Source organism: Euleptes europaea, chromosome 5 (genome assembly GCF_029931775.1).
Source record: "Euleptes europaea isolate rEulEur1 chromosome 5, rEulEur1.hap1, whole genome shotgun sequence".
Classification (NCBI taxonomy): domain Eukaryota; kingdom Metazoa; phylum Chordata; class Lepidosauria; order Squamata; family Sphaerodactylidae; genus Euleptes; species Euleptes europaea.
In genome coordinates this window covers 55,106,179-55,119,520 of record NC_079316.1, presented here as the reverse complement: position 1 = coordinate 55,119,520, position 13,342 = coordinate 55,106,179, and the positions used below count along the sequence as shown (strand labels likewise).

Sequence of the window (13,342 nt, the reverse complement as noted above, 5' to 3'; positions counted from 1 at the left end):
ACAATATGATTGGGTACTTGAATTGCTGTTCAAAACACATGGAACAAAAGACAGATTTTTTTTCTTCAGTATATTGAGATACTAAATTTTGTGATCCATTCATGATGTGTGTTTGGAATACATCTCCACTATTTCCTTTTGTTTGGGGTTCATGTCTAGTATTCATAGAACTTAAAAAAAACATGATAATTAAAGTAAGGCTTGTTAGATCAAAGTAATATTTGCTGCCATGTAATCCCACTCTGAAGTGATTTTCGCCTAATTAGAAGTACATTTTAAAATAAAATAAGCTTTCCAATAAAGTGTCTTCCTGGAATATTCCTGTATTCCAGGCCAGAAGCCAGATCAGCTCTACTTTATCATCATGTAATCCTCCCTGAAGGCCAACACTTTGGACAGCTAAAAGATGGAAAACAACTATGGCATGAGGTCACCCGATGGTAAATTACACCCTGCCACCCCCACCCCGGGTGGAATTCAGGGCTAAGGCAACATGACTGTTCTAGCAGTTTTTGGAGTCTTGTCTTACAGCCTTGAAAAGAAAGGAACAGCTGGACTATAGCACTATGAGGCCAAACAGACCTCCGATCAAAGTGAAAGTACAATACAAGAAGACCAGGATAGAGGCAGTGCTACTTCTACCCAATCATTTATGTATATGATCCTTTATGCTGCAGCAGCAACAACAAAAGCTGCAAGTAAGATGGGTCCCTATTCCAAAGAGCCTACAATCTAATGCATGAGTGGGAAGATACATGAACAACAAGGAACTCATGAGAGCAAGTGGTGTTGCAGGTGCTTAGATTGCGGTGTGGGAAAGAGACCAAATTTTGGACCAAAGGTAGAGAAGAGACCAAATTTTGGAGAACTCAAACTTTACCACTGTCCCAGCCCAAGAGGATACCGACTGGTATAAGAATCCTTAGATACTCATTTCCTTAAAGACACCCATAGGGAAGTGGTTGCAGAGTTACAGGGCAGCACAAATGACAACTGTTTAGGATGGGCAGCAGTGAAATAAGGATGGCTTTAATACTTTAAAAAGCTCAAAACATTAGTTCCTAATTCTAAGAACAGATGCCAATGGTTCTCAGTGTGACAGCTATTAATGATTTTGGACTTGGCACCGATTCAGCTATTCTGAGTATTCAAATAAGTAGCAAGTGCGGTGGCTAGAGGTGACTGATGGAGAATGGAAAGATCCAGATTCAGATTCCTGTTAGCCATGAAACTTGCTGGATGACTGTGGGCCTGTTGCACATGTAGACTAACCTACATCACAGGGAAGCTGTTAAGGCAAACACCACATAAACTGCTTGAAAGGACAGAAAAATGAAATACATAAATCAAAAAGAATCTTATCTCAGTTATCCCTCAACACAATCCTTTAAGCAGCATTAGGTAGCCAAACTGCAGCTGGATGATAAAGTCAAATAAATGCATCTTGTCTGAGGCTACCCAAGTGAGTGCACGGCCAAGGCAACATCTGAACTGGTTTTCAGTCCCTATGCTTTACTTCACCAGGAGGCAGAAGAACAGGTTTGTGTTTTGCTACTATTAAAACAACAAGTTTAAATATCCTTGAGTGCTCAACAGGGTAGACAAAACAACTTAGGTGCATTATTATTAGCATTAGCACTTGTAAGTTGTAAAAATCATTAGAAAGCCTTGTGTCTTTTTAGTATTTGCCTCCCAAACTGTATATTTTTAAACACACCCAAAATGCTTTTTCTTTCTTTCCCCTGAACACATAACAACAATAACACATCACATAAATTTAGCTACACTTTTTTCTTAAAGGAGAAGCATTCTATTTTCAGATCCAGAGACACAGGCATCAGCATTAACATTCCTACCAACACCCACTACCCCAGTTGGAGTTAGCACCCTCCACAAAAAGCCAGGCATTTGGCTTCATTTTCAAACAACCCACATCAAAAGCGCCAAGACATTTCCCCTTTTAGAAACTATCTCGTGCATCCTCTTACACAGCAAAAGGGACACTCCTCCATTTCAGCCATAACAAGAAACCACGTGGACTTTAACAGAGATTTGAGCAAACTCCAAGGCAGGGTAGCCAGATTTCAAGAAACATAAGAGGGCTTCCCTTCACTCCCTACTGGGAAAAAAACATTTTGTAGACACCCTGGATGCCAATTGGGAAGGCAGTCAAAGAACTACTGGAATATTTGCAGCTATATTTCAACTGAGAATAAAGGTGTATCTGGGCTACCTGTGGCCCGCAAGCTACCAGCTATAACTGCAGGTCTTTATATTATTAAAAACTGTTAGGGCAATGGGCAAGTCAGTCTATACTATCCAGGCCAACCTTGAACATCTGCCAACACTATGTGATGAAGCACTTTTCAAACCAAGCAGCAGAATCAGCTGCTGATGGTGGGAGGAAGACAGGAGTTTACAAAAAAACAGCAATACAAAAAGCAGTGTTTTCCTTCACCTTCCAAAGTACAACTCCATGTAACTCCACAGTGCCACTTTACTATGAAGCTCAGGATTGCCACAGAACTCAACAGGCAAGGTTCTTCTATCACTCGGCATGTTCTCCATGGAACTACCCATGTTTGCTGGTGGCTAGTAGTTTTTAAAAAATGAAAATATTTTAAAATGTATTGTGTTGGTCTTTCACCCCTGGTGAAATTAGAAGGTGCTATTAAAAAACGATAAACTGTTTTTGGTAAACTTCCCAGATTACGCTTTGTTATACAACAAACCATAGTGGCGCTGCTATCTACACGGAGAAAAGGACCAGAAACTTCAAAATAAAGAATCTGTTTTATTTGTTTACTGAGAAGTTACATTAATAAGTGTTACTCCTTCTAGGAACACTTTTCAAATACATGCTATCCAAATGTCATAGCCAATGAATTCAGAACACTGTATCCCACTGGTTTAAGTACCATAAAAGCCAAAATAAATGTTTAAAAAAAACCTTTGTTTAAATTATTGCCCAATGTCCATGTTAACAGCAGTAGGGATCAGAATAAATACTGTGCTTATGGCAGTAGTCTTTCCATAAACAGCTCCATGAGAGTCAGCTTGGGGGCGGGAGGAGGAGAAGGTAGGGGAGGGGAAGATGTGGAATGAATGGATGAGAAGGGCTTTCGAGATACAGCACTAGGTGGAGGGCAAAGGTTGGAAATCTTGCCTGAGAAGGGCAGAGCATTACTGTGCTGGAAAAACATTATTGTGAATAGCTACTACAAAGGGACTCGAGGAATTCTGTGGTGTTCCTTCAATGCAGTGGGTGGACTATGCAAAGGAAATTGGTAGGTTGTGGTTTGGGTAACTGAAAGAAGTGTCTGGGTGCCTGAAAATGAGAGAAAAGTTAAACGTTGACTGGAATTTATTTGCAGCGCAACCCAATACAGAGTTATTCCAGTCTAAACTAATTGAGTTAGACCAGAGTAACTTTGCATAGGATAATACTGTAAGACTGGTATCGGAATCCTAAACACACACAACTGGATGCAAGTTCAGCTAGCATCAACTAAACCCTCTTGGATCACAATTAAACATATCAATCATGAATGCATTGTGTGTACATTGCAATGACAGATTTCTACCAAACCTCTAATACTGATATTAAACAACCTTCCTGTCCTTATTCAATGGTTGTATTTATTGTTGAAATGTACTGTTTGCTTTTTCTTTCAAAGCATGAGGCTGTCCATAACACATTCATAAAAATACAACCACATAACCTATGAACTATATAAAAACAAATGATCAACAATACTATGGAAGAATGATACATTGCTAACATCAGTCCAAAAATATTTGCCCAAGTTAATGTTTCCTTACATTGCCCTCTGAAACAAATTTCAAGGTCAACTTCTGCCTGTCTTCATAGAATCATAGAGTTGGAAAGTACCACCACGGTCATCTAGTCCAACCCCTGCACAATGCAGGAAATTCACAACTACCTCCCCCCCACACCCCCAGTGACCAAAAGATAGCCAAGATGCCCTCCCTCTCAAAGGAAGCCTGATATCTGACTGCGAGGCCATCAGCCATTGTAATAAACAGCTACTACAGGTGTGAAAGCTGGACAATGAAGAAAGCTGACAGGAAGAAAGTAGACTCCTTTGAAATGTGGTGTTGGAGGAGAGTGTTATGGATACCATGGACTGCCAAAAAACAAAAACACATCAGTGGGTTATAGATCAAATCAAGCCTGAACTGACCCTAGAAACTAAAATGACTAAACTGAGGCTATCGTATTTTGATCACACTACGAGAAGGCAAGAGTCATAGAAAAGACAGTCATGCTAGGAAAAGTTAAGGGCAGCAGGAAAAGAGGAAGACCCAACAAGAGATGGACTGACTCAATAAAGGAAGCCACAGCCCTCAATTTGCAAGACCTGAGCAAGGCTGTCAAAGATAGGACATTTTGGAGGACACTGATTCATAGGGTCACCATGAGTCGGAAGTGACTTGACGGCACTTAACACACACACAAGACAACAGCACTTCTCAGCCCCAAAGATCCAGTTTAGCTACAGAAGTCCTTTCCTCACCCTAGTTTTTATATCTCCTTTACATTTAATTTACTTCATTTATACCCCACCTTTCTCCCCATCTGGGACTCAAAGTAACTCACAGTGTTCTCTTCTCCATTTTATCCTCACAATATTTTATCCTGTGTGGTAGGTTAGGCTGAGAGTGTATGTGTGGCCCAAGGTTATCCAACAAGCTTCCAGGGTGTAGTTGGGATTCAAATCTTGGCCTTTCAGATCCTAGTTTGATATTCTATCCACTGTACCACACTGGTTCTCCTACATCACATTGGCTTTGGGCTACATGACAGAGCACCAACCTGAACGTAACCTTTCATCAACTTTCCAGTCAGTGTAGCACAGGCAGTTGAGTGTTGTGCTCATAGCACTAAAATGGCGGCAAAGAGGCAACTGCTGATTGTACCTGCATTACTTGTCTGGTTTCACCTTTCCTATCTTGAGAGATAACACACTACCAATTTTTGTAGAACTATTACTTCCCTTTTCTAGTTCTTTGCCAACCCCTAGTCATGCACCTTTGCTCTCAACTACATGGGAGACCTGGACAACTATTTTTTGTTACTTCAGAAAATTCATAAAATTGTAATTTGAGAACCATGCTTCAGAGTAGTCTTTTTTTCCTGTGTACCTTGGAAATCAGTACGCAGCTCATGTTCAAGGTGCTACATTAGGAGCAAGGGTGAGGCAAAAGAGATAGCTATTTCATTTGACAATAGAAAAATAAATATCACAAGTAGACATCAGAAGGAGCAGTGAAGCAGATTTAGCCACCACTGAGTTTTAATAGCACAGTACCCTTCCAAGGAATCAAACTTTTGCTTCTGTTTCCATAAGATTTTCTGGTTTAGTCAGTTTAAAAATAATAATAAACAAGTTCAGAATCAGCTTGACCCACCTCCTACCAATGCAAAGCTATTCCTTTGTAGAATGTTTTATTTAATTCAACTTAACATATCAATGTTTCTTACAGATATTTTATGAATTCATATGTGCATTACGGCTTTGTAACTGAAGTTCCCATAGTATTACTTTCATTGCAACACCATTAAAAAGTTCTCTAGCTCATTCTGAAGTACATTTTGTCCTCATTCTAGGGGAAAAGATTAGAAAATAATCTTATTGCAGGTGTTTTTAGTTATACTTCCAAAGGTGGCATCTGGTAAAACTGCTTCCCACCCTTTAGATTAGTTAGTCAACCACACTGGAATAAGATCCAATTGTTTATAATTCTGAAATGCCTACAAAAGTAATTATCTTAAACCTGGTAACCATCAGTTCTAGCAGACTGTAACAAACCTATCTGTGCTGTTTAATTCTTAAGTCAGAAAAAAAATACTGTACAAACCAGGTCTGTTCAAATACAAAATGCACCAAGTTTGTTTTGAAAATCTTCTAGAAAGATTTTACATTTTATTGTGAAGATTAAAAAAAAAGCAAGCTGTTTAAATACTTTAGTACAGGGTATGCAATTATAAGCTTGAGGGGCAATGAAAGCTGGAGCCTGGAGGGGAGAACAGGAGCCACTTCACCGGTTTAAGCTGGCCCAACAAGCCACTTGGCTGCTTTACCCCCAATTCAAGTTCATTGTTAGGCAATGGCTATTTTAAAAGTTTGTATATATTTAACTCAGGGAAAAGGGGGGAAATCTGCTTTTTTCCCTGCTAGGAAAGATGGCAAATGTAGTTGGGTTGTAGAAAGGGGTGGGGGGAAGTGGCCCTATTAATAAGAGCAGACACTGCACGATGAGGATGAGAAAGCAGGTGAGGAAAACCTCCCACAGGAATATCAAGCAAGCTGGTTTAAGACATCAGATTATCTCCCCCGGGGACTTCTCTCTTCTGTAAACAAGAGTCTGAGAGCAGTTAAAACAAGAGCAGCTAAGAAGGCGGCCGGCAACTTCCCTTTAAGGAAGATGTGCATGAATTTAAAGTATTTCCCAAGTGGCACAACTCCCTTTTGCTGACCTCACTTCAACAAGGTCAGATGGCTCAGAAAAATTCTGCCATATTTCAGCATTTCTCAGGAGCCTCATCATAGTATGTCTCGAAACTGGAATTGTCCTGTTACCCACTCACTTCACCACAATCACTCATCCTCTCCATTAAATCTGTGACAATACTGCAACCTTAATTTTAATCAGGGCTCCACAAATAACCTGAAATCGATTCAAGTTTATTCTGGCTACCACAAATATGTTGGTAGCCACAGTTGTCAACTGCAAAGGTCACTATACACAAGGCAGTCAGTTCTCTTACGTAAAGATATTCTAGAATTAAGACAAGATAAGGTTAAAATTTGATTAACTACAGTCTGCATAAAGACAAAGCTTCTTCATTTTTCATAAACAATGTTTTACTGGAATTAATATTGACTGGAAGCATTAAATGACAAAAAAAACAACCTCAAACAAACCTCCCTGCATGATTTTTTGGATGTTTCTTAAACGTTTAACATTAATATACCCCAATAACTGCAAAGGTTCACAGGCTATTTCCTGCATAATGGCCCATTAGATTGTGGGTGCAAGTAATGATACCATGGCTCCTGGACTAGGTTTTAGATTCTGTGTAACAAGCTGGCCGTGTCTTCTGCCAGTCAAGTCAGTTGCTACTGTTGCTCATTCCAGTCTATATTAGCAGCTGAAAGTTACTACTATTTCTGTAGTCAAAATACACCGCCAAATGATTTAAAAGTACAAACGTTCTGAACTCTGCCACTTTCTGAACAGAAGATAGTGGGGTCTTTTCTGTAGGTTGCTTTCTTTTCGTCCTTTAAAAGCAGAACACTGTCTGAAGCCATCTAAACAAACAGCACACAGCCTTCTTCAAAATGATATAGTAGTTTAAAAAGGTTGTAAGCACATACATTTCCACATTGGAATCTCAGAAGCAAAAGGCACAAAAGAACAAAGAGAATGCAGGGGGAAGCCCTTCTTTCATAGGATTTCTTATTATACAAGACAGTTTTGTGTGTCCCCATTTGGAGCTGTGCTCCATATTAAGAAAAAATAACAATTCTCTTCTAGGACACATACAACAGGGAGGCTATCATGGTGGATTTTGTTTGAGTGACTTATCTTGACAAGGCAAGAGAAGAGTTAAAAAAAACCCCAGCAAAGCCTCACTTTCTCTACCCAGACCAATTTTAAAAAACAAACTAAAAAACAAGTTACCTGCCGCAGGCCCAAAAGGAAAGGCATTCTGCATTCTCATAATCCACACTAAGGCTTTAAACAAAGGAATTTCTAAAATCTCACAATCATAATTTCCTCATCTGATATGGGCAGGCTGCATCCGCAATCCTATTTAAACCAGGGCTTCCTTGGCTGGGAATGTTAAGTAAACAGGGTCCCAGGACACAGTATGCGCTCACTCTGCCTGCCTGCCTGTCTCTCTCTCTCTCTCCCCTCCCCGTGACCAATCTCAGAAGCAGCAGAAATGCTGTAGTGTTTGCCAAGGGGGAAGTGACATCAGTAGCAGCACTGCAAGGAAAAAAAAAACCTCAGACAGCTGCCGATTAACAACAAAGAGAGGCCTACTGCCTATAAGAAAATGCACAGTAGTTGGCATAATAGACAGCATTTAAACAGAAAACCGGAATAAATGGCCAGCTTCCCTGGCTTTTTCTGGATTGCTCCAAAAAGAATAAGCAGCAAACTTTCACTTACATTTAATTATTCATAAAAGGGGTATGTGTGAAGCAGTGTATTAGTTCTCTCTTCCAAAAGCATTTTTGAAGCTAGTGAAAGCAAATTTATTGACCCATAATATTGCACCATTTGGGGTCTCAATGGCTTATTAATAGGTGGTTAATACCTGAAAGTGTTGGCATACAGATGTTCACACTATATACAAGAGGTCAGATTCATACCACCTTTTCTTAATCTGGGTTTACTTTTGTTCTCTCTGACAGCAGGTCACATGAATAGGTACATAGTCCAGGCTCCAGAATGCCTGACAGCAGCTGTGCACCGCAAAAGCAATATTAATTCAAACTGGGCTGACAGAACAACATCAACCAGATTGGGAAGACAAGGCCTGTTAGGTTCTTAAGCAGTTGGTTGTAGTAAAAAGAAAAAAAGACAGAAATCAACCAAACCGAACAATTAACTCCACCATCATCTGTTACACTAAATATTCTGAGCAAGTAATATGCAAGGACCATGGATAATTTACAAACCAGTGTGTTTCACATACCATCTTTTTAGTGTACAGGTACACCCCAGAGAAGAGGGGAGAAAGTTATTTTGTAAGGGGAGCCAAGATATGAGCTCTCGCTTCATTTTATTTACAGCATTTTAACCAGCATCTCAAAATCCAGACTCAAGATGAATTACCAAGATGACAAAAAACAACATAAAATTTAAAATCCATAAAAACTGACCAACACATATAATTAAAAATTAGGTAGCAGTGTTAAAGTCCCCCTGGAATAATTCTGCTTCGCTTAACTCGTAGAAACTCAACAATTTGGAAGCCATCATAACAACTTAAGGAAAGTTATACCATAAATTAGGAGCAGCTACTGAAAACGCCCTAGATTTACAAGCAAGCATCCTAACTACCATTCGGGAGGGATAACCAATTGTTCCAAGGAGCACAGTTACCGCGAGTTGCAGAATTGCTCCTAATAAAAGGTTGTTTCCCTGACTCTACAAAAGCTTTTTTATTCGAAGCTTTTAAAAAAACAGATTAAGCACATCTGGAGAAAGATGATGCAATGTACCACTCAATTAAAAACAAATATGATTGAATGATCCTCCATTAAAAAATAATCTATACAAAAAACCAGCATGACAAAATACCTCAGTGAAAACTGGGCCTGAGCCACATAAAATGTTCAAGACCTATTCATGAAAGCGGGCAGAGCTTTGCCGGACAATTATACCATCACCTGTTTTTGCTGCTAGAAGTGGAGTGGTATAAACTTGTGGGCAAGTTAAAGCATACAGCAGGCTGCCATCTTAGTCATACTGGGAGAGTTGCCCATTTTCCCAAGGGATGGCTTCTCTATCATTATGGAAAGCCTCACTGCATATTCCTAATCCTAACCTAAACCTCTGAATCCTGCTGGTCCTGGAAATTTTACATGCCAATGAGCTCAAGGGACAAACAGGAGGTCCTCAGCCTTAAGAGGCACTATCAAGAAACTGATGCTTATTACAAATCTCTTAAAAGTTGGAACAAGTCTCTGTGGAAACTATTCTAGAGTATTTATTTTAGCCATTTGATAAGTGTGGTACGCAAAAGAGAGAGAGAATATGTTTGTGTGCATATATAAAGGACACTAACTAACCCAAAACTCTTTTCTTCCCAATACTCTTTAAAGAAAACCCCTTCAAAAAGTTACAATATCTGTTTCCAGAGAAAAAGACAGATGTACCTGGGCAAGGTACAAATCCGTGTTGAAAGATGAACGATACTAGACAAATCTTTTGAGAGGTACACGTTAAAAAAAAAACATAAAATGTTCAAGACCTATTCGTGAAAGCAGGCAGAGCTTTGCTGGACAATTATACCATCACCTGTTTTTGCTGCTAGAAGTGGAGTGGTATAAACTTGTGGGCAAGTTAAAGCATACAGCAGGCTGCCATTTTAGTCATACTGGAAGAGTTGCCCATTTTCCCAAGGGATGGCTTCTCTATCATTATGGAAAGCCTCGCTGCATATTCCTAATCCTAACCTGAACCTCTGAATCCTGCTGGTCCTGGAAATTTCACATGCTAATGAGCTCAAGGGACAAACAGGAGGTCCTCAGTCTTCCTCTCTCCGTGGAAACTATTCTAGAGTATTTATTTTAGCCATTTGATAAGTGTGGTATGCAAAAGAGAGAACATGTTTGTGTGCATATATAAAGGACACTGTCTTCTTAACTAACCAACAACTCTTTTCTTCCCAATACTCTTTAAAGAAAACCCCTTCAAAAAGTTACAATTTCTGTTTCCAGAGAAAAAGACAGATGTACCTGAGCGAGGTACAAGTCCGTGTTGAAAGCTGAACGATACTAGAGACAAATCTTTTGAGAGGTACACGTTAAAAAGAAAACAGCCCTGGAGGCATGAAGCAGGGTGGGGATGGGGATGTTGCTGGGGGGCTGAGGCAGGAGAAGTATGGGGAAACTTGCCATGTGGAAGTCCTGCTGCCACTGCACTGTATCAGCGGTGGCGGCAGCAGTGGGGGAACCTACACAAGCCTGTCCCCATGTGGAAAACACTGTTCGATAAGCAATGGAGCCCAGCAGGTTCCACAGCAATAGAGATGTGAAAGAAAGTGATCTAAATTTAACTTTGCTATACCTCCACTTTAAAAGTTCAGCACTCTTTTTTGTGCTTCTCTTAAATCAGCAGCTGTTCTCGCCTGTCACATGCCAGACAAGAAGCCTCACCACTCCCATGTCAGGACACATTGAGCACATATTTACCAGAGTCTGGGAACTTTCCCCTTATGTTTGGTCTGCTAATTTCAAATTGCTTTAGATCAAGAGTTCTGCAGAGTTGTGAAACTTTGTGTAACATCCCAGTAAATTCCTTTGCTTTTTACAAGTGCTTGAAGAGCTACTTACTCCCTGTGACAAACCTTTTTTTCCCCTACTGAGGGGGCACACACAGCCTCCTAAGATTTTTGGGATCTAGGTTTGTTTTGAACTTTAAACCTTCCACTCAGTTTTCAGGTGTTCTACAAGTAGCGAGTGTGTAGGTTTGCTGCTGTGAGTTAAGTTTTGTGGCGCACAAAGAGATTATTGAGATCACTGAGGCGGGATTAATATATAAACAACTAAGAAGATTTATTTATTTACAGGTTGGTTGTAAAGGAACAAACCAGCAGCACAGGTCTCCAGGTAGACAAAATAGAAACCTGGCTGAGGCACAAAAGTTTAAATGGGTGGTGATTTCAGAGAGTACTCAGACTTTTCTACAATGCTTTCAAGCACAGACTTTTATTGACTAGCCACCAGGCTGGATCCTCTCTCACACACAGGATTCCACCCACACCAGCCAGCCCTTTCCCCAGATTCAGACTAAGTTGTACAAGGTCTGCTCATCACTAAAGAAAAGGTCGAACAATCAAGCATGTTCTTCTCTCCCAAAGATAGAGCTAAACCCCTCTGCCACACGACCAGGCAGAGCCACCCTTCATTCTGTCTGCTCTTTTTCATGAGTCAGACCTGAGCTGTCACTGCTCTCTCCCTAAGGCAGAACTCAACTCCCTCTTTTCCTCTGTTCCCTCCAACATCTCATCCCCCTTCTACAAGGAAATTGGATGCTGGAGCAGCACTCCTATGGGCTCACAGGAGTGGCTGATTTTCCCTTCAGGGGCAGGACAGCCTCCTGTCTGTCACACTCCCCTTATAATTACTGGAATTTAGTTAGATGCAGCTCAGCTGAAGATTGCCAACACCCAAATTGACCTGGGTAAATACAATGCTGTTGATGTTTTAATTGTCAAGAGATTGGGAATGGGCTATGGGCTCTTTTTGGGATGTGGAATGGTATAGTATAGCCCGATCTCGTTGGATCTCAGAAGTTATGCACAGTTGGTACTTGGATGGGAGACCACCAAGGAAGACTTTGCAGAAGGAGGCAATGACAAACCACCTCTGCTTAATCACTTGCCTTGAAAACTCTACAGGGTCAACACAAGTCGGTTGCGACTGGCGGCACTTCACACACAGTCTCCTTTTAATTGCATTAATTCCTCCCTCTCTGTTCTTAGCAGCCTTAGCCATGGTTCAGCTGTATATGCATGTACCACCAGTGCTAACCGAGTCGCTTCTTAGACAGGTTTGTAAACCAACTACTCATTAAGATGCGAAACCTGGCTAAAGGGGAGAATCCACAGAGGACAGAAGATGAGGAGCACAGAAGACTGTATGTTGCAGCCACACATATTGCAAGAACTGTAGGTTGAATGGTTAGACACTATTCCATAGGAGTGGGACTGTGGCTCAGTGGTACAGCATCTACTTTGCATCCACAAGGTCCCAGATTCTATCTCTGACATTTCCAGTTAAAAGTATCAGGTGATGAGGAAGATCTCTGGCTAAGACTCTAGAGAGCTGCTCCTGGTCAGAGTAAACAATACTGAGCTTGATAGACCAGTACAGCAGCTTCATGGCTTTTTGCAGTAAGGATCCCTTGTTATGATGTCTCCCGCGATTACGACTAATCTCCAGATGAAAGAGATCAGTTCCCCTGGAGAAAATGGTTGTTCTGGAAAGTGGATTATACAGCATTATGAGGTCCTGCCCCTCCCCAACCCCTTCCCTCCCCAGGCTCCACCCCAAAATCTCCAGGTATTTCCCAATCCAGAGTTGGGTTGTTCAAAAGTCCTTGGTGATCCTGTTGCGCAGAGCTTTGGCCTATGTTAACTCTGGGCAGGGAGTAATCTCTATACTCAACTGCAGTTACTTCCAAGGCTGTAATATGTCTAATTTTTAGTTATGAGACTTGTAGTGTTATTTTAAACTGCAGGTGGAAGGGTGCACAGAGGAACCAAGTTTAAGACCACAGCTCACGTGAGATTATCTGGGGGCTGCTTCTCCACCCCTACACTCACGTAGCAGGCGAGATTTGGAAGTTCCTCCTCATGATGGAACTGGAAGCGTGGGGTGGCAGCAGACATTGAGGGAGCGTCTGGTGCCAGAAGACGCACCAAGAAGGCAGCCGGGCCCCAAAAAGGAGCAGGATGAGGCATGGCAGCCAGCAACAGCAGCATCTTGATATATCAGCTGGGCACAGCCTTAGATCTGACCAAAGGATATCGGCAGGTGCCAGTACAGAGAGAGGACTGAGAGAAAATAGGCTC

The 13,342-nt window shown here is 41.1% G+C and overlaps 1 protein-coding gene across 2 annotated transcripts in view; it reads right to left on the bottom strand.

The window, feature by feature from the left end:
* The window catches only part of WBP1L (WW domain binding protein 1 like), a 49,272-nt gene that overhangs the window by 15,015 nt on the left and 20,915 nt on the right, over positions 1 to 13,342 (bottom strand). Inside the window, exon 1 of one of the 2 annotated variants that reach the window (XM_056849499.1) lies at positions 7,711 to 7,916. The exons of the other annotated variant lie outside the window; for it this stretch is intronic. Coding sequence (XP_056705477.1) covers positions 7,711 to 7,737 — 27 coding nt within the window. The 5' untranslated portion in view covers positions 7,738 to 7,916. Of the gene's footprint in view, positions 1 to 7,710; positions 7,917 to 13,342 lie in introns of those variants that run through there. 2 annotated transcript variants of the gene reach the window in all.